The sequence below is a fragment of the Mytilus trossulus genome, chromosome 3 (assembly GCF_036588685.1).
Source record: "Mytilus trossulus isolate FHL-02 chromosome 3, PNRI_Mtr1.1.1.hap1, whole genome shotgun sequence".
Classification (NCBI taxonomy): Eukaryota; Metazoa; Mollusca; class Bivalvia; order Mytilida; family Mytilidae; genus Mytilus; species Mytilus trossulus.
This window is the reverse complement of record NC_086375.1, coordinates 80,092,727-80,120,017: the sequence shown is the minus strand read 5'-3', so window position 1 is coordinate 80,120,017 and position 27,291 is coordinate 80,092,727. Positions and strand designations below refer to the sequence as shown.

General features: G+C 32.9%; 1 protein-coding gene across 1 annotated transcript; it reads left to right on the top strand.

Moving 5' to 3' along the window:
* Nucleotides 1-1,324: 1,324 nt before the first annotated feature.
* Nucleotides 1,325-26,291, top strand: LOC134709760 (uncharacterized). The gene is made up of 7 exons (XM_063569909.1): nucleotides 1,325-1,589; nucleotides 7,527-7,588; nucleotides 13,458-13,572; nucleotides 18,408-18,481; nucleotides 22,365-22,467; nucleotides 24,453-24,511; nucleotides 25,817-26,291. The coding sequence occupies exons 1-7, from the start codon at nucleotides 1,459-1,461 to the stop codon at nucleotides 26,179-26,181; spliced, it is 909 nt and encodes a 302-aa protein (XP_063425979.1). The 5' UTR covers nucleotides 1,325-1,458; the 3' UTR covers nucleotides 26,182-26,291.
* Nucleotides 26,292-27,291: the final 1,000 nt, after the last annotated feature.

Below are 27,291 nucleotides of genomic sequence, written 5' to 3'. Positions count from 1 at the left end.
ACCGACATATCAGACTATTATCTGGATAAGGAACAAGAACGGACATTTAATTTCACAAGTTGAACAAAACAGTTGATGTCTGCGATTTATTCGGTCTTAAATAAAATGATAAGTGTAAATAAGTACCTATATCTGAAACTTTAAACATACGTTTTTGTTTTGTATTAAACTATACATAGTGATATAATGGACAAGACACGTAACAATACTAATAATACTGACTAAAACGTACCTGTAAAAAAGCGACAGCTATTTGCTTGAAGATATTTTTAATAATATCCGTGTTGTTATTCATTACATATTTTTGAACAATGCACCCTTTGCATATTTATTACCATACACATTCTCATATCAAATACAATTACTAGATTTGGCTGTAGTTAAGTAACTTTACTTGAATGAAGTACCATAATTGTTTTATCGTTAATTTATAACCTCTTAATAAAAAATGTTTGCAAGCCACTCTCTATGATTTCTACCCATCTTTAAATTGATTTTTTAATAATAAAACACAGTGAAAATCCCTTCCAAACTGAGTTGCCGGTTTGTTTAGATTCCAGTGATCAAGACTCGTGACCTACAAAAGTATGACAGGCCAAGCAAACGTAAAAATCGTATCTTACAAATATGGAAAATTTACTGAATTTTTAGTCCTTATTCAGATTTAATAAATTAGGAAATAACGTTTATATAATGGAATGCAAGTACCAGAGTATAAAACTGTTCTTTGTAATAAAAGATGGATGTTTCGGGTACGTGCAGTCCTTGGATGGTGTTAACTTCCCACTAATACCATACACCATTACACCATACATCCTACACAATACACCATACACCATTACAGCATACACCTTGTATCATTACACCATCACGTAAAACCTTTGCACCATACACCTTACACATTACACCATGCACCATTCCCCGTTCTACAAATCTATCCCAAATTACCCGTAATGCAATTAAATTTCAAATATTAAGATTATTATTAATATTTATGTTTACAATTCGAAAAAATAAATTAAAAAGAACTTCGTTTTCAACCAATGAAATGTCGTACACCATCATTCACACCATACCCGCTCGCATGTTACACAATCACACTATTCCTTAAAAACCATTATTCTATTCCCCTTACACGATACACCATAGCAACATAAATCTTACACCATTACACCATATGCTATACACCATTACACCATACACGCTTTTGGGGAAGTTTACACCATCCAAGGGCTGTATTTTGTTTTTATAGAATTTGTTTATTTAAAAACCAATAATGAAGAGGAAAAACGTATCATCATCTAATATATATGTTGATAAAACTGTTTTTATTATTTGTCTATCGACATCTAGCAACCGGAAAGTATAAGTTGTGTTCGTCATTATACAATACAATGAGGAAAAATTAGAAATAGTGTTATTCGTTTGAGACTTGTATGTCTATGTACATGCATATTTATGGATATGAATATGGGTTTTGTTGTTGCTGTTATCATGACCTTTATTGTGCCGTTCTTATCACCAACCATACTTGTATATGCGGTCAACTCTAACGATGTATTGAGTAATATTACTAAAGGAAAATGCTTGTAAGTAAAATTCAATAAATTTTAAATCTTACTCATTTTGATGAAGCCTTATTTCAATTAAATCAAAAGTCAAAGATTTTATCTATTAAAAAAAACAAAAACTTATATCTAGACAAGAAAAATAATTATACAACAAAACTATATCTGTATTTCTATTTCAGTGTGAAGTACAATAATAATAATAATAATAATAATAATAATAATAATAATAATAATAATAATAATAATACTTTATTCAGAAGCAATACAGCTTATAGAATATACAATTTTACAATATTTCTATTTGGATGCATCAGTGGAATATAAATACAATAATTATACACAATACATGTATGGCGGAGAATGAAAATAAATTCATATGATAAATAAGTAATGAAACTACATATTACCATTTATTCAATATTTAACAAAAATTTACCTAAATTATTAAGTTCTTTCACACTGGGAACTGATAACAACTGTAAAAGTGGATGGATATTGCCAATAATATGTCTTAATGTTTAGTTTTCTTACGTCACTATATCGATTACATTCTATGTATTCATCTTCTACAATATTGTTATTGCACATAGTACATAATCTATTTTCTCTATCTACATTGAAATATCTGACTGTTTCTATAGTGTGGCTATGCGTGGATAAACGATATTTACATATACAAAGTTTATATACTTGATTAACAGGTCTATCTAAATAAAATTACAGTATATCTATGTCATATACATGTATCTATACAGTTGCATTTTGATGAATTATTAAAAAAAGCATTAACATCAACAATAAAGGTATCTTGCATTCTTTGTTTTAACTCATGTATGAGTATATCAACATTATTTTGGCTTTGTTTTAGCCAAACATCATGAAAATCATAACAACATAAATAAATCTTTGACTGAACAAGCCTATTTTGATTTGTCCTTGAGTTTTTTAAATAAACTCTCCAACATATCTTCATAACATGCTTTAAGTATACAGTTATCAGTATTTACGTTACTTGGTATGAAAACAAAACATAAGACAATATGGCAATTTTAATAGCTTGGTACCCCCAAGCTAAAAAAAAACCAATTACATGCATGCCCCCAATCTTATGACAAGCATTGAAGTAATATAAAGTCCCAAACCGAAAGAGGGGGAAATTAACGTGGTAAAAGGGTACTGAAGGTAGAAATGGCTTTCAGCCGTTTATCGATTTACAATCTTTGTACCCAGAAAAACAATCACTTGACCAATAACCTAACAAGGCAAGCACCTAAGACATGGCTATGCAAGCTGTGCATTTTCGGCAAAATAGATACAATGTTAATATAAGAACGTATGGAACTATAAGCAAAGTGTTTTTTATCCACTAAATAAGCCACGTAAAACAACTGTTTTTTCATCACACGGCACCGCTTTAACTCATACTCTACACAAAACTGAACGTACGTCTTCAAATGCATACGATAAGTTCCTGGTGTTGATTAAGCCCACCCCTGTCCTATAGTTATCTCCAAGTCTAATGGCCGGCTTGCACTATCTACAAATATAAAATTCATTAGACACGTGTCTCAACAGTTCGTCTGCACTAAAAGGAATATAATTATAACTTGTTAAGATATCATACAGTCTTGAAAGTTGGCCTTCATCATGCAGCCTGGACGCAGCATCCACTATAATGTTGCAACGTCCCCTTAGAAATTTTCCTTTTTATCAAAGTTATACATCGCGGACAGTCAAAACAGGTCCCTAAATAAACTCATTAACACATTGATTTTGTCGAACCCTTGTTTAGAATACATTTTGTAGTAATATTGTCAGTTAGCACAATTACAGTTTTATTTTCCCACAAGTGGCCCCAACGAAGCACTGATAAAACAACAGCAAATGTTTTTTTTATGTTTATATGTTCCTTTCGGAAAGCTGGAAAGTCAAAAGCCCAATTCACATAAAAGTAATCTCCGTTATAATAGCCACCGCCTACTAACGAAGAAGCGTCAGTTTGTAAGGAAGTGATATGCTTAAAATCCATGAATTTAACAGTTCCATTAGATACACTCATAAAGTTTAACCACTAAGACATATAACAAAGAAGATGTGGTATGATTGCCAATGAGACAACTATCCACAAAAGACCAAAATGACACAAACATTAACAATTTAAGTCACCGTACGGCCTTCAACAATGAGCGGGTACTAATCCATCCCGACACAAAAAGACACAATGAACAGATCTGAGAGTACTCGCAGTTATCTGACAGCTAGTTCAAAGCCATTAACAAGTAATAAAAAAATATGCATCTAAGACTAAGCGATCAATCCGAACACATCAAACAAACAATGGATTTAGTGTAAAGACGTCATTAACAGCTAGAGAAAAACATGACCTTGTGCAATGCCAAGTTACAGGTATCGACAGATTGTAGATCCATGAAAATGTATATTTATATAACATACTAGTAATATTTAGTTAGCATTTAATCTACTGATAACAAAGTCAATATTTATACCGATAAAAACAATATTCAATGATCTAATCACAGTGTTGAATAGGTAACCTTTAAGAATAAGTTTATTTAAAGGAGCAACAAGTTTACATGGATCATTTCTAAATTTCCGGGCACGGTTAACAACATTTCCGTAAAAATTAGGATGTGCTTTCCCGTTTGAAGACATGTCAGCTTTAAATTCAGAATTCAAATAAACACTGTCATTGCGGTTTTGTGCGCTGGAAACAGAGTTAATCAAACGTCTGTGAAAAGTTCTTCCTCCCTTTACCATTTGACAGGCCAAATTTAGTTTACCACACAGAGATTGAATCTGTTTAATACTTGCAGGTTTGCGTTTTTGAAAAGACAATAATAAATTATAATAGTCAGACTGTTTCTCCGGTTGCATAGTAGGAGTTAATTCACGAGTGTCTATAATTATACATAAAAAAAAAGCGTTGTGCTGGTCCTTCAACCTTAGACCAGTTAATGTTATATCCTAATTCTCGTAAAGTACGAATCAATAAATGTAACCCTATATTACAATTATACATTGTATCTTCAATAACTAGAAAATCATCCAAATATGCAATACATGTAATATTATATCTACATTTCATTATTATACACACTGCTTCACTTAATTTTTGGAATATTTTTGGACTCCGGGAGTGCCCGAAAGGAAGCTTAGAATCAAAAATATATGTAAGACTATCATCACTATCAAGCACTTTTTAAATCGACTTTGGCAAGAAAACTATTAGGTTTGATGAGCTTAAAAGCGTGACGCATATCCATATAAGCACAATTAGAATCACTAGTATACGAATTTAAGGAAATTCCAATCGGTTGACTCGCGTCGTGTATCAAACGAATATTTCCATTTGGCTTCGGCACGGCCCCTAATGAGCTCACAATTGTCGGAATAGATTTTGTTACGATATAATTTCCTAATTCTATCTCTTTCTTAATTTGATTTTCAACTTTTGACCTGTATCTGAAAGCGGACGAATAGTTTTCTCTATTAACCGGATAATGCGGACCAAATTTTATACACAGATGAAATCCATTTTTTACTCCATCTAAAATATATTCATGGTCTTCTATGTCTATAGGCAAAAGACGACCACAAGCCTCAAAATGCAAACAATTAATCGTAGAGGTCTTTCTATTCACGACTATTCACGATTTTTTAGGCAGTTCCAAGTTTTTTGGCTTATTTGTGGGTTGAGAATGACCGTTAAGCGCCGAATGCGCATTAGAGAAGCCAATCGCACAGCTATTCATCATTCTGCAATCCGATCGAAAATAAGAATTGGAATTAAGACTTCGACAAATTTTTCTCCCATCTGGTAAAAACGGACCTTTGTGGCGCTCGTCTATCCCTGGTCCAGAATTCCTTCCCCTACCTTAAGATACTCCAACCGACGCTTCTGAAAATGCTAGAATTGTACGGTTGTCACGTTTAGACACCAACTGGAAATCGCGTAAATCCTGGCGATAAATTCCCAATTCGAATAATTCATCGGCCTGTTTTTGGCGATACTCTTTATCATACAATAACACGGAATACCAAACATTCCTGGCCGCTTAACTATAGATGTCAGCCGTATTGTTAAGATAACCCTGAATGTGACTAAGACGCTTTTGCTTGAGCAATTCCTGCATAATTCTGATATATACGTACCCCTCATTCTTTGATCGTTACCTTATCTAGGGTTTTCTTTTTACCGACACGGAACTCGACCTCGCCTCCGACAGTAAACGTTTGGAACTTTTCAACAGGTTCTGGCTATATGAAAGATAAGATTTGAAGTGCACTTTGTTCCTTGTTAGGTTGCGAAAGTTTATAGGCTCACCTGTTGCAGAGGGCTGTTGTAAAGATGCTGTTTGTAGTCCCTCGGGAAGTGTAAAAGCAGACCTGCGTATTGTTCGCAAACTTTCTTTCTACTTCTCGAATTGCTGGCGTAATTGAGCCTTCTTACTCTCAACTTGGGGTTCTTTCAATTGTTTTTCGAGTTCACTCATTTCCATTTCAGAATTAACATGTGCAGTGTCCAATTTCGGATTCGCCGTTCCACCGTTCTCCTGGTCAAGTTCCTCGAAGGAATCTTGGAAGTCATCATCAGATTCGTTCGAATCCAATTTCTTCTGTTTACCGCATCTCAAACTCTCGATAATGTCTCTTAACTTTTCACCATCGTGTTCCTCGGCCATCGCGTTTTGAGAAAGCTAGCAAAAAAGAAGCGTGCAGCCATGAGCAAGTTACTGAGAAAGCATGGTTCAAACTGAAACGAGGCTGGGTATTTGGGGTCTGCTGCAAGATCAAGAGGGAGCGCGCCAAATTTAAACTTTCGTGCTAAAAACAAATTTACAAATAAATTGAACTTTAATAATTTGAACCAAAATTGAATCAGTCTTCTTTGCCTTTCATAATACAATGGATAACGTCCCAATTCACCGTAAACCATGTTATTACCCGCAGTTTTTCTAATCTTTAGAATTCGTTTTAAAAAATATAAATGTACTTTCTCTATATCATCAGCTTTATGATTACCTCACACTTCAAAGCTATAATTATGTATACTCAATACATAAGTATCAAATAAGGACAGTAAAACTCACAGTTATAATATGCATCTACAATTTTACTACATAAAGCAAAAACAGATTTCTTCTTTGATTGGCTAACATTTTTTTTACAAAATAACCATTTTAAAAACCAATTATTTAGAAAGCAATTGAAGGTCTGTCCAACTACAAATTCATATTTGATTATTATATTAAAAGTAGAATAAAGGTCTGAAAATATCTGCTTTTTTAAAAACAAAATTAAGAAAATAAAAAAGTAACTTATGATTAAAATTGTCAATTAAGGCATTAGGTACACGTTAATTTCTCTAAAAGATTGAAAGTTATTTGATCGTTTTATGAATGAAAACAGACAGAGTGAATACAGATTGGTAGTGTATCAAATTTATCGATCAACAAAAATATTTATGTTTCATGGTTATTAACTGTTATTGGTTTCAATTTAAGAATATAGGGACAAAAATAAATACGACACTGAGATTAAAATAAAAGAACCTGAGAAAAAATGCCACCCCTTCCCCCAAACACACGCACTCAGACAAAGATGAGTGGTAGTTGCAAGGTTATGAAACCGGGAACATGGTTTTACTGCTATGTAGCATGTTTTTTTTCAAGTGAAAATTCTACCTGTACAAATCCAGTCTCATATGCATCAAACTATATTAGCGTACATGTAATATCCTTGATTTTTCAAAGCTACATGTTGAGTAATATATGTAATGTTATCGATAAACACTTTTTCGATTTTGTTAAATATGTTAGAATATCTGATTTCTACACAGTTAGCAAAACACACATTTGATGTATAACTATAACCGTGTCAGTACTTTATGCAGATAATATAGGTTCACTAAATTAAAATATCTATACATTTCAGTGTTAAAGATGTTGGACCACTTTGTTGTTCTATGTATTACTTACTACGTGGAAGATGTCAAGGTACGAAATCAGAGCACATTTACTTCAAAACTTTTTGAATCTCATGAAGATTGAATTTATCACTCACTATTTTTGTCTTGTGTTTGTCATAAAAGTCCACTACAATTCTTAGGTATACTATGAATATCAACTTAATCAAACGAGTATACAGATGATACGAAAAGAGAGGCCAAGCAAATTAAAAGTCGTTTCTGTTTGTGATGTTAATATGGACATCAATAAGGTATTATTTTCTTATTTGATTTGGGATGGGAGCACCAAAAATGTTTGTTGTTGTTGTGGTCCATATTTCGACTTATGTAAATATCTTAATTATCGTTCAGTCAGTCTGACTATGGTGCATTCCAAATTAACTCATTCTATATTGAATATTCATGTGCCAAAAATGTCACGTTTTTTCTTAACTCGCTCTCAATCAAACTATAATCATTAGAGTGTCAATGAATTGCTTTCTGTTATGATGATATAAGTAATTATGAAGATTCAATTCCTTACTTATTGCAGTGTTATTATGCAAATACACGAAAGCCATTGAATCTGATAATCCTATATGCACGGTAGATGAAGTGTCCGGCTAGAATCGTGATTTTACGAGTGAATCTGTCCATTTTGTCGAATGTATATCGGAATTTTTCAAGTGATGTTTTAGTAACAAAGAAGCACAATTTCCTTGTATTTAATCAGTAAATTCGTTGTTGGTGATTGTCCGGGCTTTTTCGAGAGGAACTTTGAAACCCTCCGGGTTTTTAAACAAATGGTCCGGTTTTTTTAACCGACAATTTTAATTAAAAAAAAAATTGATTCTTGGCCTTTGAAAAATCACTTTTCTTGTTTATAAATATAATTTAATAAACGAATTTTTTAAAATATCATCATAGTGGGACACTCCGCTACATTAAAAACAAGAAAAGAATTCTTAACATAATTTTATGTTTTGGTGATGGTGACTTGTTTGTAGAACTTTCTTGCTGTTTACAGTTATCTCTATATAAAATGGACGTTGCACATGATCCGATATCCTAAAGATAAAATACAGTTATTAAGCTGCACAGATTGTAATATTTTAACAGCAACTTAAACGCTAGACACAGGCACTTGTCTCATATCCCCCTCCTATATACCTTAACATAATATAACACAGGCATTTGTCTAAGATTTTTCCAGTTCCTATATATCTTAATGTAATATAACACAGGCACTTTTCAGAATTCTTTTCTGTTCTATATACCTTAATAAGATATATACAGGGGGAAGTCTGAGACAAGTTATTTTAAGGTATATAGGATTTTTCTTTCTGAGACAATTCATATTAAATCATATGAAACAAAATGTTTGAAACAAGTGCCTGTGCTCTAGATGTATATACTCGAGCATGATGGACGACGCAATTGTAAGTGTGATATGAGACATGTTTATCCATGCAATAAATATATAACAAGCCACAACCATAAGATATTGAACTTTATTCTTTGAAAACACGACGGGCGTATTATGTGCCCATGGCGCAGCTGTTTATTGAAACAGCGGAGTTAGAAATTTTCTGGAAAGGAGAAAAGAATCAGAAAAATACATTGTTTTTGTTAGATGTACAATGTATGTATATGTGTAATCATCTGGTGAGTTAAGTCTGCTTGAAGTGATGTTTATAGTTCGTTCTTATATTGTACTGTTACACCACTGTCCAGAGTTATATGATGGTTTGGACCCCGCTAACAAATTTAACCCCACCACATTCTGTATGTATTTTCCTGTCCAAAGTCAGGATTCTGTAATTCAGTGGTTGTCGTTTGTTGTTGTGTTACATTTGTTTTTCGTTTGGTTTTTTTTGTACATAAATTAGACCGTTAGTTTTCTCGTTTGAATTGTTTTACATTTGTCATTTCGGGGCCTCTTGAAGCTGACTATGCGGTATGCATGGGCTTTGCTCATTGTTGAAGGCCGTTCGGTGCGTCAATTGGTCTCTTGTAGAAAGTTGTCTTATTGGCAATCATACCACATCTCTTGTTTATATGTAATAAAAAATATTCTATTGAAAGTCAAATTTTGGTGCCTTGACCATACAAATTGCCCTTAAAATTCCTGTTATTTTGTAAAATGACATATTCATTGGCTTATACTTGTCCAAATCATTATCTGGTCAAGTATTAGCTTGTCCTTCCAGAGAATTGTCCGTTATGTCGGTTGTGTAGGCACTTGTCCCCTAGTGTGACAAGGTGTCCAGGGCAGAACTGGTCTTCATAGTTTATGTAAAGAACCTGGGTTGGTTTGTTTATTTCGTGGCTGCGCTAGTATTAAGTGAAAAGGTATTCGGAAAACGTTACTTTAACTTGAAAGTTAGATCAGTCCGTTCTTATTTTGAAATTCTATTCTATTCTTTTCCCCCTGCCCGAACAATATAAATCAATAAAACAACAACAACAAAACATTCACACACTTAATCCGTCCAGTTTTTATTACCATTGACCATAAAATCTGAATTAAATTTCCTAATATATAGTTAACAATGAAATGAATAATTCGTCAGCTTAATTCACTATTTGTACGTACGTCTCAATCCAAATTGCCTATGCTTACATTAGATTTTTGACATCATTAATATATACTGTATATGTAATTTATGAGATGTGACATTATAATCTTGGTACATTTGATAACTATTTACACCACTGGGTCGATGCCACAGATGGTGGACGTTTCGTCCCCGAGGCTATCACCAGCCCAGTAGTCAGCACTTCGGTGTTGACATACTTATAAATTAATACATAATATATGGTAATTTTTATAAATTTCCTGTTACAAAACTTTAAATTTTTGAAAACTAAGGATTTTCTTATCCGAGTAATAGATTACCTTAGCCGAATTTGGCACAACTTTTTGGGAATTGTGAGTCCTCGTCAACTTTGTTTCGGCTATACAACTTTTTAGATCTGAGCGTCACTAATGAGTCTTTAGTAGAGGAAACGCGCGTCTGGCGTATTAAATTACAATCCTGCCGGTGGTACCGTTGATAACTATATACAAACAACAAGACATGTGTATACAAATGAATGATACTTGTTAATAAAGTGTAAGTGTTAGAAAACCTTTATCAAACTCATGAATTCATTGGTTTCGTGCCTTAAAAAGTACACTATTTAAACGTAAATACTCTGAAACATTACATTTTAAGCCATGGGAAATTTGTATAATCCCTCGATAACACACGGATGCACTCGAAACAGTCTGAACTGCTCTAAAATAAAACCGAAAGAAATAGAAATAAATTTAGTCTCAAAATGCAATAACAAGAAATTGTGTAAACTCATCATAGATACCAGGACTAAATTTTGTATATACGCCAGACGCGCGTTTCGTGTACACTACAAAAAGACTCATCAGCGACGCTCGAATCCCATAAAGTTAAAAAGGCCAAATAAAGTACGAAGTTGAAGAGCATTGAGGACCAAAATTACTAAAAGTTTTACTAAATACAGACAAGGTAATCTATGCCTGAGGTAAAAAAAAAGCCTTAGTATTTCAAAAATTAAAAATTTTATAAACAGGTAATTTATAAATATAACCATATCAATGATAATTCATATCAGCACAAAAAAGTGCTTACTACTGGGCTGGTGATGTGTCTTTAAAACTAAAGATATATGGACTTCATTTCCATCGACATTTGCATGGGTATGTGTATTACAACAGCTTTATTCTGTTTTTTTAGGGGGAATAAAGCATTGTAAGGCTTATTTCAACGTTACATCATAATCATAATTATACATGTAAAATATATTTTTAGTTCAATTCGATTTAATGCTTTCTTTAAGTCTCATCTCTCAATAATATATAATACAACATGACGTTTAGCGTAAAAATATATAGAGATAAAAAGAGAGCAACTCTGTACAGAATGATACGATAGTTACAATTTCTTCTTGTTGTTTCTGTTAATATTTTTATTACTGCTGAGATTACTGAACATTAACAATTTAAAATAAGTCGTTGATTTATAATTATGTTGCCTGTTAGCTCCAAGTTAACTCAGAACGATAGTTAAACCAGTGTCAAATTCTCTTTGCATTAAACAAAAATGTGCTGAACAATACTCTATACAACAAATATATATACAATGTCGTCAGGCACTGCATATTCTATTATCTTTTTTAATGATACATGCAAGTCAAGTCTACAAGAGAGTACAAGATGCTTCAGTCTTGCCTTATCAAGCTTTTAGTAAATACGGATTTGACAATGTTGTGATGTTTGATGTGTATATAAGAAATTCAGATAGTATTGTTATAATAATTTTATACTTAAATAAAGGAGAACAATCCAGTGAGATATCAAATATTCGATAAAAGTGTTTGTGTTATTCAGTTATTATTGTATGAGGAAACTAGTGCTTGACTGTATTCAATTTGTTGTCGGACAAAAGGGACAATCAAGCGACACGTACAGTGGATATCACTTCTTCCCTCTCAGTAGAATCTGTCTAAGAAATTTTCTAAACTATCCTAGAACAGTTCTACATATACATAACATTTCGACCGTATAACTGTTTTGAGTAAAACTGTCAGAATTAGGTCTAGGTAGAACTAACTAAATTAGTTTTGGGTAGAACTGACAGGATCAGTTCTACTGTATACGTAGAGCTGGCTAAAACATTCCAGGTAGAACTGTCCAAATCATTTCTAGTCGCAGAAGTGTCATCAGAACTGATCAAATCAGTTCTAACCGTCGGACTGTCAACAAAACTGACTTTATTACAACCGTACAACTGTCAGCAGAACTGGCTAACACTGTCCCAGCCGACTAAAACTGTCAGGATTGTAGAACAGTTCTAAATGACTTCACTGGCATCTCACTGGTCACCATGTAGTTTAATTATTATCGTTGATAAGCCACACGCAAAATCCCCCTGTCAAAGTTACAAGAATTTCAATAAATTTGAGACAGTGAATAGTTAATATTCGCCAAAGTGGAATATCGACCGAGGAAACGGTTATGGACATTTTCCGTAACGAGAAAGGTAAAATAGTTCTGTGATGAGAATTTTATATATATCATATTCTGTTGACCTATATTTAAGCAATGAGTTTTTAAAACTGTTCTTTGGATAGAACTGACTTAATCAATTCTAGCTGCAGTTTAGACTTGCTACATGTCCCTTCCTAATTATGTTTTTTCTTCTTTTTTTCAATTTTGCCCCTGTAATAGTTTTACTGCTATAACTAGGAGATTACAATTATACTGACATCTGCAGGAGGACATTTTGCAAATACATGGAGTTTATTTTTTGTTTCTAAATTTGTAAAAGTAAAATAAAGTGCTTTAAAATAATTACTGCATTTTACCTGTTATTAATCAAATAGATAATTGTTAAATAAACAGCTATTGAAATTTGTTTGTAGGCATAGGTTTCAACATTTCGGTGTTGACATGAATATCAATAATGTGGTCATTTTTATAAATTTCCTGTTTACAAAACTTTCAGTTTTTCGAAAAACTAAGGATTTTCTTATTCCAGGCATAATTTACCTTAGCCGTATTTGGCACAACTTTTTTCGAATTTTGGATCCTCAATGCTCTTCAACTTTGTATTTGTTTGTTTTTTTAATATTTCGATATGAGCGTCACTGATGAGTCTTATGTAGACGAAACGCGCGTACTAAATTATAATCCTGGTACCTTTGATAACTATTTGATATATTTTGACATTAGTTAACATTGGTCTTCAAATAACGAATGTTGAAATGTAAATTATTTGTTTTAGGGGTTTTTTCTGCATGAAATATTGTAGAAACGCGTATTGAAAAAAAAACATTATCGGGAAAGGTGGAACAAATTGTCATGATCAATGTAATTGGTTATATTGTTTTTATTTAAGAATGTTCACCAGGAACATATCGTTACTCGGATGATAAAAACCACAACTGTACAGAGTGTAAAGAAGGATATTACGGCAAATTCTGTGCGAACAGGTGCAACTGTCAAATTGGGAAGTAAGTTTTTCTTAAAAAACTTTTTATAATTAAACATGATAAGTAATTGCACCGTTTAAAGACTGTACCGCCAATGTATTCAAATATAACCGGAATGCATAGTACTTCTATATCAGTAACGATAAACAAAATGCATTCGTATATATAAGCAAAGCTCGGAATTTAATTAATAGAGATTATAAAAATTTCATATTTTCAATAATCTGGTTTAATTCAATCAAATATTTGTGTGGGGGTGTGGGTGTTGCAGCCTGTAGCTTATTGCCATATTCGGCATGGCCATAGAGGGCGCTCGCAGCTTGAATCAGATTTTTGGAATTCCCGTATCAGCTTGAATTAGAATTTTGGAATTCCCGAATCGGGCACTTGTTAATTTGCTGTCGACTAGAAAGCAGGTGTTACACAAATTAGTTAAACTTTTAAAAGAAAAAGAAAAGATGCCAAACAAGAGAAATGCCGTAGGATCGCCATCAAGGGCCATGGGAAAGAAGAGAAGAACGGCTAACAGGACAGGCGGACAGATAATGCAGAACGAGGAAATAACCCAAAAGAAGGACGGAGCTGGCCGGAGAAGAATTGCAAAGAAAACCCAAGGGGTCGGACACATGGTGGCAGAAGGACCGGTGGAAACTACTGATTTTTCATCAGGTAATGAGTCGGAGGAGGATGCACGAGCGTTCACCTCTTTAAGGCACGACCCGTTACACAAAAACTTTGAAATTGCAAATAATTCCATTGATTTCACTCCTTCACAAGAATCTAGCATTCATGACACAGTGGGGGAACACGTGCCTTTTAAAATTAAGGAAAAAATTTGGGAGGGAAAGTTTATTGAGCTGCATTCTCTTTTGAGAACGCAAAAAGCAATGGAAGAGGTGGACGAGGGCGATTTGAAATTAAAAAGGGGAAAAATTTGCATTGAAAAAAGATCGTCGAGTGTTAATTTGTCCATAAATGAATGGACTTCAGCATTCATGGTTTTTATGAGTGTCTACATTGAGAAATACTGCACACGGGCACAGGAATTGTTAAAATATATGCGCGATATAAGACTAGCGGCAACGAGGTCAGAAAACTGGGCCACCTATGACGAGCAATTTAGGCTAAAAATAGAGAAGAATCCAAATTTATCTTGGGGAAATATACACGGTGAATATTGGCTATTACACATCACATCTCCCATAGTACAAAACAGCGTGTCAGTGCAATCACAGGGTTAAAGGACAAATACACAACATCCGCTAATCTGATGATTATAAATTCCTAACTGTCAGTATTAATTATAAGCCGATTCAACTATAAATTAGTGATAACGTATAATGTAAACATAACCAGACAAGGTCGTTAAACACTTCCATTTGTTTGTTGTTAACATAACAATCATCCCCCTTTTAATTAAGAAGATCAAGATAAACAAGATTAATCTCTAGTGAATGAAAGCAATAAATTCACTTTGCACTCAATTGAACTAAATAGCTACATGTCAAGTTTTAATGTTCAATTATGAAATCCTAAACCTACAGTTATATCACTGCACTAACTTAACCACAATTAGTTACAGTCATATATGTTTTCAATAAGTCTCTCTCAGTCTGGTGCCTTTCTTACTCTTTATGTGCGGTGCATAACTATAGTATCATTAGCATCTACTTCAATTGTTTTCGGTTATTTTAGTTTGTTCGGATTCATTCTTATTTTCAGATTTTTCGGTATCGCAAGTGAATTACATGTTGGTTAGGTTATTAATTCAGTGTAAATATCAGATATGGTAATTTCAAGTATGTTTGGTATGTTTTTATTTTCCTGCGGTATGAAGTTACGAATCTGAAAAATATGTCACTTCTAGATAAGTTACTGTTACGAGTTTATGAACGATAGCTCCTTGTTTCCACTTGTTATTGTCTCTATAGTCTCTTTAAGATTTGAACTCCCTACTGGATGCAAAAAGAATATTTGTTTTTACCATCTCCCCATTTTATTATTATTCTCTGTGGAGCTATTGATTTGACATATTTAGAATTTGACATCAAATGGTTTAATTGAAAATGAAAAAAAAATGGTCTACCCTACGTAACCAGGCTTTATTTAAAAAGGTTATTATAATATGGCCTTTATTGCTACAGTGCGATACTGGCATGTTGCACCCTTGAATGTGGGTGCAATAATAGAACAGAACAGAAAAAGAGTGATTTAGTGGCCAACAAAATCTTTGTTACGGAAAAGAGGGGTAAAGCTATATTACTTGAGAACATTAGGGCAAGTGAAGTGTCTTTATACAAAACAAATGGAACTTATTTGTCACAAACTGGAAATCAGGTTTTTCTTGAATAATATACAAGGGTTTGTGTAGGGGGGAGTCGGTCCTACGCACAACATAATCAACTTTTCCTTAGAGTCAATAAAGAAAATTTTGTGGAGGTGAGAACCCATGTCAGATTTGGAAGCTGACTTGGGCTCTCATGTGGCGGTCCAGGGAGACTGGTAGTGATTGGGGGATTATTTCACTCGGCCCTTGCTCTGGGCCTGACAAGTTATAAAATTTGCAGGTTTGGAAAATGTGGTTAGTGGTAACGGTGTGGTCTACAGATGGGTGACTCTGGGACCTCCTCCACCTCATCTCATAGAGGGGAGGCCTACACCTGCCAACAGGTGGGGCGCTAACTGGAGCATTGGTAATACGAGTGTTTTCCCCGGTCACTCCCCATGGTAGGTGGTGGTGTAACCGTGTTTAACTACCAGGGGTTTTATGACACTATGTCAACATAGGTCAGCTGATAGCCATTGTGTGTAGGTAATCAGTAGTCACCCTGGCGCCTCAACAAAATATCATAGAATACTCTGTAGCCAAAGTATTGCCAAAAAGTAAAAAATGTATATTCTAGTCATGAAAATGTAAATACAAGTTGGTGTAATAAAATGTATGTTTAATTCAAAGGATTGTTTTTGTATAAGTTGTATATGAATTACAGAGGATGGAACCTCTACACAAATGAGTATAATATACAGAAAGTCTTTAGTTAGTATTTGGTATTTGTGAATTATAATTCACAACAGAAAAAGGGAGACAACTCTTGATTAAGTTTTAATATGTTTAGAAAATACGTCAACAACTCTGGATCGTTGTTTTTCATCTCATTGTTATTCGTTCAGTATTGAAATAGGGTCTTCATATATGAGTATTGCAATTAATAGAGATTATAAAAATTTCATATTTTCAATAATCTGGTTTAATTCAATCAAATATTTGTGTGGGTGTGTGGGTGTTGCAGCCTGTAGCTTATTGCCATATTCGGCATGGCCATAGAGGGCGCTCGCAGCTTGAATCAGAATTTTGGAATTCCCGTATCAGCTTGAATTAGAATTTTGGAATTCCCGAATCGGGCACTTGTTAATTTGCTGTCGACTAGAAAGCAGGTGTTACACAAATTAGTTAAACTTTTAAAACCCGCCCGCCCTCCCTATGAGAATAGTTGCTGCTGTTTTTGTTTTATATTTTCAGGCATCTGTTTGCTGTATTTGATTGGCATATTATGGTTACCAGTATCCAAGCAGAACCTTCATAGTATTGGACCAATACAGGATAATTTCGAATAAACTTGCGTTTCTATGAATTGGACATTTCCGTTATTAAGCACTTTATTAACATATTATGGACTATTGTGATTTGAGCATCCAGCATTAATTTTAGTTTTTATTAATTAACAATTATATTAATTGGAACAAAAACATGACATTTTAAAAAAATCAATTATCTTCTTTTATCCTAAGGCGCAGAGTCAATTTTGAATGGGGGGAGGTCCAGGGAGACTGGTAGTGATTGGGGGATTATTTCACTCGGCCCTTGCTCTGGGCCTGACAAGTTATAAAATTTGCAGGTTTGGAAAATGTGGTTAGTGGTAACGGTGTGGTCTACAGATGGGTGACTCTGGGACCTCCTCCACCTCATCTCATAGAGGGGAGGCCTACACCTGCCAACAGGTGGGGCGCTAACTGGAGCATTGGTAATACGAGTGTTTTCCCCGGTCACTCCCCATGGTAGGTGGTGGTGTAACCGTGTTTAACTACCAGGGGTTTTATGACACTATGTCAACATAGGTCAGCTGATAGCCATTGTGTGTAGGTAATCAGTAGTCACCCTGGCGCCTCAACAAAATATCATAGAATACTCTGTAGCCAAAGTATTGCCAAAAAGTAAAAAATGTATATTCTAGTCATGAAAATGTAAATACAAGTTGGTGTAATAAAATGTATGTTTAATTCAAAGGATTGTTTTTGTATAAGTTGTATATGAATTACAGAGGATGGAACCTCTACACAAATGAGTATAATATACAGAAAGTCTTTAGTTAGTATTTGGTATTTGTGAATTATAATTCACAACAGAAAAAGGGAGACAACTCTTGATTAAGTTTTAATATGTTTAGAAAATACGTCAACAACTCTGGATCGTTGTTTTTCATCTCATTGTTATTCGTTCAGTATTGAAATAGGGTCTTCATATATGAGTATTGCAATTAATTGCTCAGATTTAAATATTGACGAAAGCACAGAGATATTTATCAACATGTCAACAAACAAAATCTCACGATGAATCCCGTATCATCAATCAGGAATACCTCATATTTAAACAAAAAAATAAGCAAAGGTTGGTTCTGATTTTACTTTTAATTGATTTTTTTATATGTACAAACATATTCGAAATAAAGTAATGAATACTCGAAAAAAAGAAATGAAATTTGACCAGCAGTTTTTTTATTGTTTCTGTTTAACATATAATTAACATTTTTATGTTAGCATATACAAATACGTAAACCCTAAAAGATTTTGTTCTTCAGTTGCGACCCAGTAAATGGAACTTGTAAGTGTGAAAGTGGTAATGTCGAATGTAACAAAGAACCAGATAAAGCAGGTAAATGTAATGTAAAATTCAAATGCATTTAGAATTAGATTCAACTAAAACACAGGGATTTAGTATTTTAACGTCATGGACATTCAGAGAAGATAAGACTTGTGCAATGCCAAATATAAATTTATCGAAATGCTGTAGAATAGTTAGGATAGTTATTGTAGTTTATAGACTAAAATGAACGTGGGTGTGTATTAATACATCCCGTTTGAAAAATATACTAATTTAGTATAGTTTTAATTTGATTAAAATCAATATAAGTGCCAATGTATACTATATTCAAAGATCTAATTACAACATTGGTAAGATAATCATTACTAATAAGTGTGTCAAAAGGTTCGGCGAGTTTACATTAATTACATAGTGATTTCCATAAACTTTACGTTGTAAGATACCATTTTTAATAAATTTTCTTCAGGTACAGCCAAAAAAATTCTACTAATTCTATGTGCTTTAGATTTAGTTCAATCTTTTGAAATAATTCATCCAGTAATATTTCAGGAAAAGATAGTAATAAAAAATATAAATATATGTACTTCTCATATATTTCATGATGTTATAATACTGAACCCCTAACAAGAGGGATTGTGCCTGATATTCATATGATGAAGACAAAATCTTTTAATCCCCTCATTTAGCAATCACGTCTAAGTAATTTTTAATTAACTTTTTTAATATAAAGCGATTAAAAAAAAAATAAAGTATAGGTTTTAACTTCTCAAACAGATACAAAACTAACTATCATATTAAATGTAACTCGGAAGATTTTTTGTTTAAAAAAGAATGTTTTTTTACATTACAAACAATCCGATTTTTTGGGTTCAAATTAAGGCATATTTTCTCCTTTCATAAAGAAATTCGTTATACAATTACCCGTTTTAGTTAATTAAACTTGAGAATTAATCATTATGCAATGTTTAAATCATTTGCAGTATTTAAATATCGTCTAAAATATGAATTATTTAATAAAATATATGTCCCTGCAAACACTCGTGAAACACCGGAAATCATCAAATTACCGTCTTTGATTCAGTATACAACATGTACAATATATTCACACATAAACATTATCAATTTGCAACTGAAAACAAACATTTAATTGTCGATGTATGATGTTTTTGTGAGACAAATTATTTTATAAAGTAAATGGGTAACGAAATATTTATGAAAAAAAAAAAAATAAGGTGATTTTTTTGCATTCAGAAAAGGTGCACTCTGTCGAACTCAATAAAGGTGTGCTTGATAACATTTTGTGTTTTAGCTATGTAGTGATTGACTTAGGATTGTTAATTCATTCAATCGACAAACATCGCTTTGAACGAACGTCATATAGTCAGTTGTGGGATTTGGCAATACTTTTTACTTTTTTAGTTTTTTTAGAAATACAAAACATGGCTTTGTTGATTTCAGTTTAAATAACGATTCTGATAAACGTTAGTTGCTAAACGCACATGAAAGAGCTTCCTTATGAAAATGTAAAGATTTAGTAGGAATACTGAAACATCCACCCAAAAAGAACACAGAAAAACTCGAATGAAGCGAGACGAAGCTGGCGTTTTGAATTGTTTCAGACACTGCAAAGCTGGCCAATTCCATTATAACATCTGAGCAGTTATATGGCTTGTTCTCGGGTTCTGTTGCTACATCGGAATTAATGTGCGACCTTCTAAACGCGTATGAAAAGGGAAAATTTGCTTCAGAAATTTTCATTACGGAACGGCTTATTCAAAAGTCAACCGATATCTTCAAAACACTTCAATGAAAATCATTGCTTACATTTTTAAAAAAGAAAATAAAAGGCAAGCAGTTAATGGCTAATAAGAACAACAAAAGCAGATGAAAAAAAATGTCGCCTGCTTGTCATAGCCCAGACAAGATAGTTGGTTATGCGATAGGTTCTCAAGTTTGAAATAGGTCCTCTTCCAATGTCTCTTGCAAACTTTGATGGTACACACGTAAATGAAAAATTAAAATTTGTCCTGAGTGGTCTTTTAGAAAACTCTCATTCCTTAGGAAAGCATGTGGATATTTAATGACATGGGAGTTATTCAAGCCATTACTAGGATACCAAGCACTTTTTTCGATTTGGCAATTATTTTAAAAACCATCCTTTTAGTTTCGAAAAGAGGTCCCTGATTGATTTTGTAACTGATTAGTATCCCACAATATTCATAAAGAAAATAGAACGGCAGGTCCTTGGGAGGGCAAATCATTACGATAAGTTCTAAACCATCATAATCGTGCTCTTGGGAATGGCAGAAATGCTTGTTGGATTGGGGGTGGGGTTGCTTTTGTTGAATTCTTTGGTTTTGAAAAGAGTAAATAATCCTATAGATTTACATTTGAATATATAGATTTATTTGTAAATAAATAGAAGTATGTGCCACAAAATATATGTTGAAAATGAAATAGGGTAGAATTGTTTTAGCTTATAATCAAACAGGAAGAAGCCGATAAAAAAATGTTTCTTATTGCAAAAATATGCAGCTAACAAAGGTTACGACTCCATTGTTAAAACACCTTATGACCCTGATGTGGAAGTATTGGCTTACTATTTTCACAGTTGCATATCAATTCTAAAATTGTTTTTGAAATGCAAAAGATGCAATGTTAAAGCAAATTAAACAAGCCAACTTTCAGACGAAGATTTGGAAATCTGCTCTCAAACACAACACTGGTCTGTTGCCACACAACTATGGTTGGATTGTTTAGAGCGCTTTGATCAGTATCAATTTGCTAGACCTACCAGCAGCGTTAGATGCTTTGATAAAGCTGATGTGCTGTTCATGTAAAGCTGGTTGTGCCAAAAAAAGATGTTCATGTGTTCAACAAGGTTTATCATGAACAGATAGCTGTATGTTAATGCTCGAAAGCTTGTAGATATACATGTAAGCATTATCAAATCGTTGATATTGCTAACGATGACGACGAAGATGATGGAAATGATAATAATGATAATTCTGTACATGCATGTGACCAATCTGATTATGATTCTATGGATGCGTGACCTTAAAATGTTGTGATTCGGTTGTTCAAAATTTAAAAAAAAAAATAGAAATCTAGAAACCCTGACAGTTTTGTATGTTTTAATATGCGAGTTATTTCATGAATGTGATGTATAAATTTGTGACAGAATCGTGCATTTCTGGTTGCTTATAAATGTTTGTGTTCGTTGTTGATTCTATGTTTTTGTTTCTTACCTTTAAATTTTTCTTCAACAGCTTTTATATACTTTATGCTCTATGTTTCAATGTGAAAAAATATATCATTTTATCAAGACAATTAGTACGTATGCTTCTTTTTATCCAAAATCATGACTTTTGGAAATTACTCTCCCCCTTTTTTCTTGGTCCTCTACGATTTAAAAATTAATTAAAAATTAGCCTGCGTTTTAATAAGATATGATGTGTTCCATTAAATAAAAAAGTATAGTACTGAATACTGGTTATTTTTACATTTTTCTGTAAATATGTGCAATACAAAATTTTTGATATACCCTTAAACATGACCTCTTTTAACCCCTTTGGGACACATTTTCAAAAGTCTAACACCTCTTAAAATATTCTTCAGATATTACTCTTTAAATTTATACAAAAAAAATGCGGTACCCTGGGGTGTAACACAGAACTGAAGTTTTGCCCTACCGGCTGATGGACTATTAGCACACATTTATATGCTTAAACTACTTGTAGTCCCCGGTAAAGAAGACTCATTCTTTGATGTACAGCGAAGTTTGCTAACTCGTTTCATGATGAAAGCCAAGTACTGTGACTTTGAAGTGAATATCAGTAACATAAATGTTGTTTCATTGCTATGAGTTTAATTATTAAGGGGTACATATTTTGTGTGCTATATAAATACATATTCCTTTCTATTTGTATTGTAGATCCATCACATGACCCAGACCGACAAAATAATGTTGCAATTATTGTTCCTGTTTTGTTTGTTTTATTTGTTATGTTGCTAGTATGTACAGTTAGTTGGTTTCGGTGAGTAAAATCTAATAAATGGTTCAAGTTAAATTTCCAATTTTGAGCATCACTCTCTACTGGAATCATGCCGTTTATGAAATATCGGAAGAACACACAAATCTTTTGTTGATAAAAAAAACTGTAATCAAATATGCTTAGTTGAATATTAGTTGAAGAATGTTTTGTTTAAATGAAAATATCACAAGATTCCAATCTTGGTTTTTTTTACAATTCGTTCCGTTGGTTGATAAAATCTAACGCTTGTTTTTGACCGTTTTATGGAATTCAATGTTTTTAAATTAGATATAGAGTTGATATTTTTTTTTAAATTATCTAGAGGTTTCATCATTCATTCAAATTAATTCAATTTTTCTTATCACTAGCGTTCGTTCTATATTTTATTTCATTTAAACATTATTAGATTGCAATAGATTGAAGAAACTTAATGAAAACTTCGTTATGAATTGCCGTCTTTTTGTTTTAGTCAAATTTGTTTCGTACAAATGTAAGTAAAAAAAGGATGAAAACAGGTTAAAAGAGAAGGCCGAAAGATACAAAAGATACATTCAAACTCATTAGTAAAAAATAAACTGACAACGCCATGCCAAAAGAAATTTCCAAAAACAAAAAACAACAGAAAAAACTAAAGACCGAGCAAAATGAAGACCATCATAAAACCGTGGTTGATTTTAGGCGTTCTGGAATGGTAAGCAGATCCTGCTCCACATTTTGCATCGATATAGTTACTCATATAAGAACATATCCAGTGGTAAATTAGTTCAGTGGGTAACATTCAGGTAAAAGGTGGGAGTGTAGTTACAAAGTATCTGTCGTCATCTTTGCCACAGATGTTTCACAACGGTCAACCAACTCCTGATGGTGTCTGTAAAATTCATAAAGTGATGATTTCAAACAAATTACTTGAAAGTTTAGTTTTTTTTCTGTGAGCAAAAATTCTGTATCAAGGAAACCATGATAGGATATATCTATCATATTATATAAACTGTGATATATATGTTCCATATGCAAGCGCTACATAAAAAAATGAAAAGTGTGCAATTTTAACAAGCTGACATCATCTATTTTGACGAAAAGTTTTGTGATCCTATTGTCAATATTTATCTGCAGTCTAAGGTATAATGCAGAGCATTTATCTTAAGAATCGTTCAACATGATCAACTAACATCATCTATATAGCAAAAAGTGATGTTAGGGGCTAAAGCTAACTAGTTTCCCTTCTTTTTAACAATCCAAGTGTGAAATCAGCCCCGTAAATACAAAATCGCCAAGAAGAGGAGCACAGTTGGTTTCCATGGGCATTCATATGTTTTGTCTCCATACGTAATTAATATGATTTCGAACAAGAAATAAAACATTTTGACAACGTCAGTGTTAAAACTTATTTGTTTTAGTCTGATTAATATTTAAAAAAAACTGCGATTTATCCATTCCTAAGACTAGATAATTGTATCTACATTGGTCATTCTCTTTTAAAAAAAAAACAGGACAAACTCTTTCAATTTTGAAATGAGGTCTACTTGTTTCAGGTATTGAAAAGTAAAACATTTTTATTATTGCAAGATGAAAAGTCTTACATTGTATGTACTCTTACATATCTTTGTTATGCTTTATTTCCAACATTACGCCACACATAGACAAGGTAGTTTCATAATGACTTTGAAGCCTGGCTTCAATTGCTGATACAATTAATATTCATAATTCAGATGAGGTTTCGTTGGGCCCTTCGAAAACTAAGCAATATAAGTTTTTGGAAAAGACACTTTTAGGTATCCAATACAGTGAAGGAACAACCATTCTTCATCCCAAGGAACATTGAAAACACATATGCGTATCCATTACTTCCAAGTTGGTACATTAAGTGTCGTGGATGTAAAGGTTGATTTCAATTGAATCCTCAATTCATTTCTCAAGCAGTTTTTATAATTTGATTTACATACAAAATAATGTTGTCTAAAATAAAATTACGACTTTTATTTTTTAAGGCTCTACAAACAATTTGTATCTCAAGATGGAGAAAATGGCAGAACGAGACAACTTGAAGGTAATCTTCAAATAATTCTTATGTTTATCCCCTTTTTTAATAGTTTAAAATTAAACCAACAGTCTTTCGAATGTAATTAAGTTTCTACCATTCACCGAGTTGAACATTTCTTGATATTAACGCCTTAAAAGGAAAAATTAAATCACTTTCGTCGCTTTTACTTTTGACTGAAAGTAATTATATTAAAGAACAGTCGAACTATACCAAAGGGATATTCAACAAGTCTAAGAAAAAGTGTCAATGGCATGGCAAAAACGACGAGAAGACATACAATTGCACACACTACACAACATAGAAAACTAAAGACTGATACAAAGAACATTTATTAGTTGAAAGTACACAAGAAAACATCAGTTGATTAACTACATATGACAAGAGGAAAGTACTTTAATTGCTTTTTCGTAGAAACTGATATGTCTTCAAAAGATATGCAAGCAGATTATAAAGGGCGGAAGGATTTGTAATTCATATATTGATATATACTGGTAAAAGTAAAATAACAAAAATACTGAACTTAGAGGAAGGAAACTCAATTTGGAAGGTCCATATTCACATGGCAAAAATCAAATAACAAAAGAACTGTCATATTCCTGACTTGGTACAGGCATTTTCAAATTACAGTTACAGTGTAACTTACTGTAGCTTCATATTACATGGACTATTAGAGAAAAGTGGATATAAGAATCATTTTTACTAACAATGTTTCTTGTAAAAACGGCATTTCTCATCATCCCAGCTGCTGCTTAATCGTGGAATAAACTAAGACATTGAGAAATGATAAAAGAATTCTTTCGACTTTCAAAAGCAAGAAATATAGTCCTGGTAAATATTCAAAATAGTTTTTGAGCTGATGGTCTTGAAATTTAATTTGAAAACTTGATTGCCTCTTTTTTCTTAACATAGTAGATTTATATTTAGTTTTATGATATGACTTCTTGGACGTGGAATGCGACGTTCTTAAGCAACAATATTACTAGTAACACTTGTGGATAAATTCTTGTTATAGCAAGCCCATTTTTGATTTCTTATCAAATTATCTACTAGATTACGTACTGTGTTTTATTATAGTATTGGTCGTGTTTATAGCTGGACATATTTTTCTGACATTAAGATAGACAAAAATATCTTTTAGGATTCTTGTGTTGGTGTGCTGGTGCGAAGTGTTTTCTGGGGTTCTATTTTGTTTTGCTTCCAGATTATATGTCTTATTTGCATCGAATGTTTAATCTTAGAAATTTATAATCTTACTGCCATAATAAATATTGTATACTGCAAATTAACTTTGTACATGTTTAATCATTACAGATTCCACGACACTTTCGTGTCTTATATATCACATCGATAAACTTCGAGTTAAATTGAAACCCGCCGGTGTTGCCATTGCCCCGAGGTATCACGAAGAAGACGATATTGACGGTCATTACTGCAGCATCAGGGAATCAGCGATGATCCGGCCGTTAAACCAAGGAAATATTTCATTATACTTAGAAAATGATGCAGAAGACGACAAATATAATCATTTGAACCCAAAAATCGAGAGAAAGATCACAGATGTGTACTTAAACAATTGCAATATTTACACAAAAATACAAAATGTTCAAAGTGGAAAGCAAACTACTGTTTCTCTTCCAAATTATGACAGAATGGAATTAAACAAGGATCAACATTAACGTTACAGGTTTTTTTCAAACGAAAAATTGCATACAATACTCAATGTGCATGAGTTATATGTGTATTTTTATGAATGATTATTCTCTAATAAAATATTAGAACACACGTATTAGATCTCTATAATGTATACGTTTTCAAAAAGCTTCAGTTTTATAATTCAACCAAGTGCTTGAAGTATTCAAAATAGAAAAAAATTTTATGTGAATATCATCTGTCGTAAAAGTAAAGCATACAATTAAAATATTAACCTTCTTGTGCAATTGTTAATAAAATAAACATTCACTCCACAAGAACATATCTAATACGGCACCTGATTTGAAAAAAAATATCAACATGAGCTCGGCAGTACGGTTAGATATCTTAGGTTGCGATATATGTTGGCTGGATACTGCTTTCAAAAAAGCAGGAAACAATATTGATAACAGATACCATGAAGTTAAATTCAAATCGGCAGTATGTGTTTAGAAAGTATGTACATGTATTTGAAATTGTCAGACCATCAACGTAAAGAACAATTTAAGTGAATAAAAGTCTATCACGCCTGAAATCATTTCCGTTGAAAGGTTTAAAAAAAAATCCCGAGCTAAGATAACGATTATATTTTTAGTCTATTCACATGCGTTTTGATAAGAAAAAAAATTTAAAAAAAGTACAGTATTGGATTAGCTTCCAGACAAGATTCTGATACCATTAAAAACAAAATCAAAAGTCTATGATCTTTGAAAAAAAATATGTTTTCCGTTTCTGAAATTTTTCCATGAACGAGGATTTTAGTTTAAACATATTTATTTAGAGTGGATTGGGAAACAAGTTTTGCAACTTATATTAATCCCTTTCCACTTTGCGGGTGCGAGTGCTGCCTTGTAGCGGCATTAGCCTATTCTTTTTCGAAATCTACAAGGGTGTCTTTAACGTGCAAGAGATATGGCTCTCTCCTAACACGGGTCAGCCGTTTTTCGTCCCCTTCCGACGGACTATCATCGTTTCCTTAAGACCATACTCGCAATTGGTGTCAAGGGAGAGCCGAAAATTTAGTTCTTGAAACTTTCATCCCAAACGGGAATCGAACCAGAAACCTTTGTGTTAGAAGTCCGATGCACTAACCACTA

Excerpts from the sequence above, each read along its gene's own strand:
- LOC134709760 (XM_063569909.1), top strand. The coding sequence starts at position 1,459 with ATGGATATGAATATGGGTTTTGTTGTTGCTGTTATCATGACCTTTATT. Across the intron at positions 22,468-24,452 it reads TGTACAGTTAGTTGGTTTCG|GCTCTACAAACAATTTGTAT; the intron begins GTGAGTAAAATC and ends TTATTTTTTAAG. Across the intron at positions 24,512-25,816 it reads CAGAACGAGACAACTTGAAG|ATTCCACGACACTTTCGTGT; the intron begins GTAATCTTCAAA and ends TAATCATTACAG.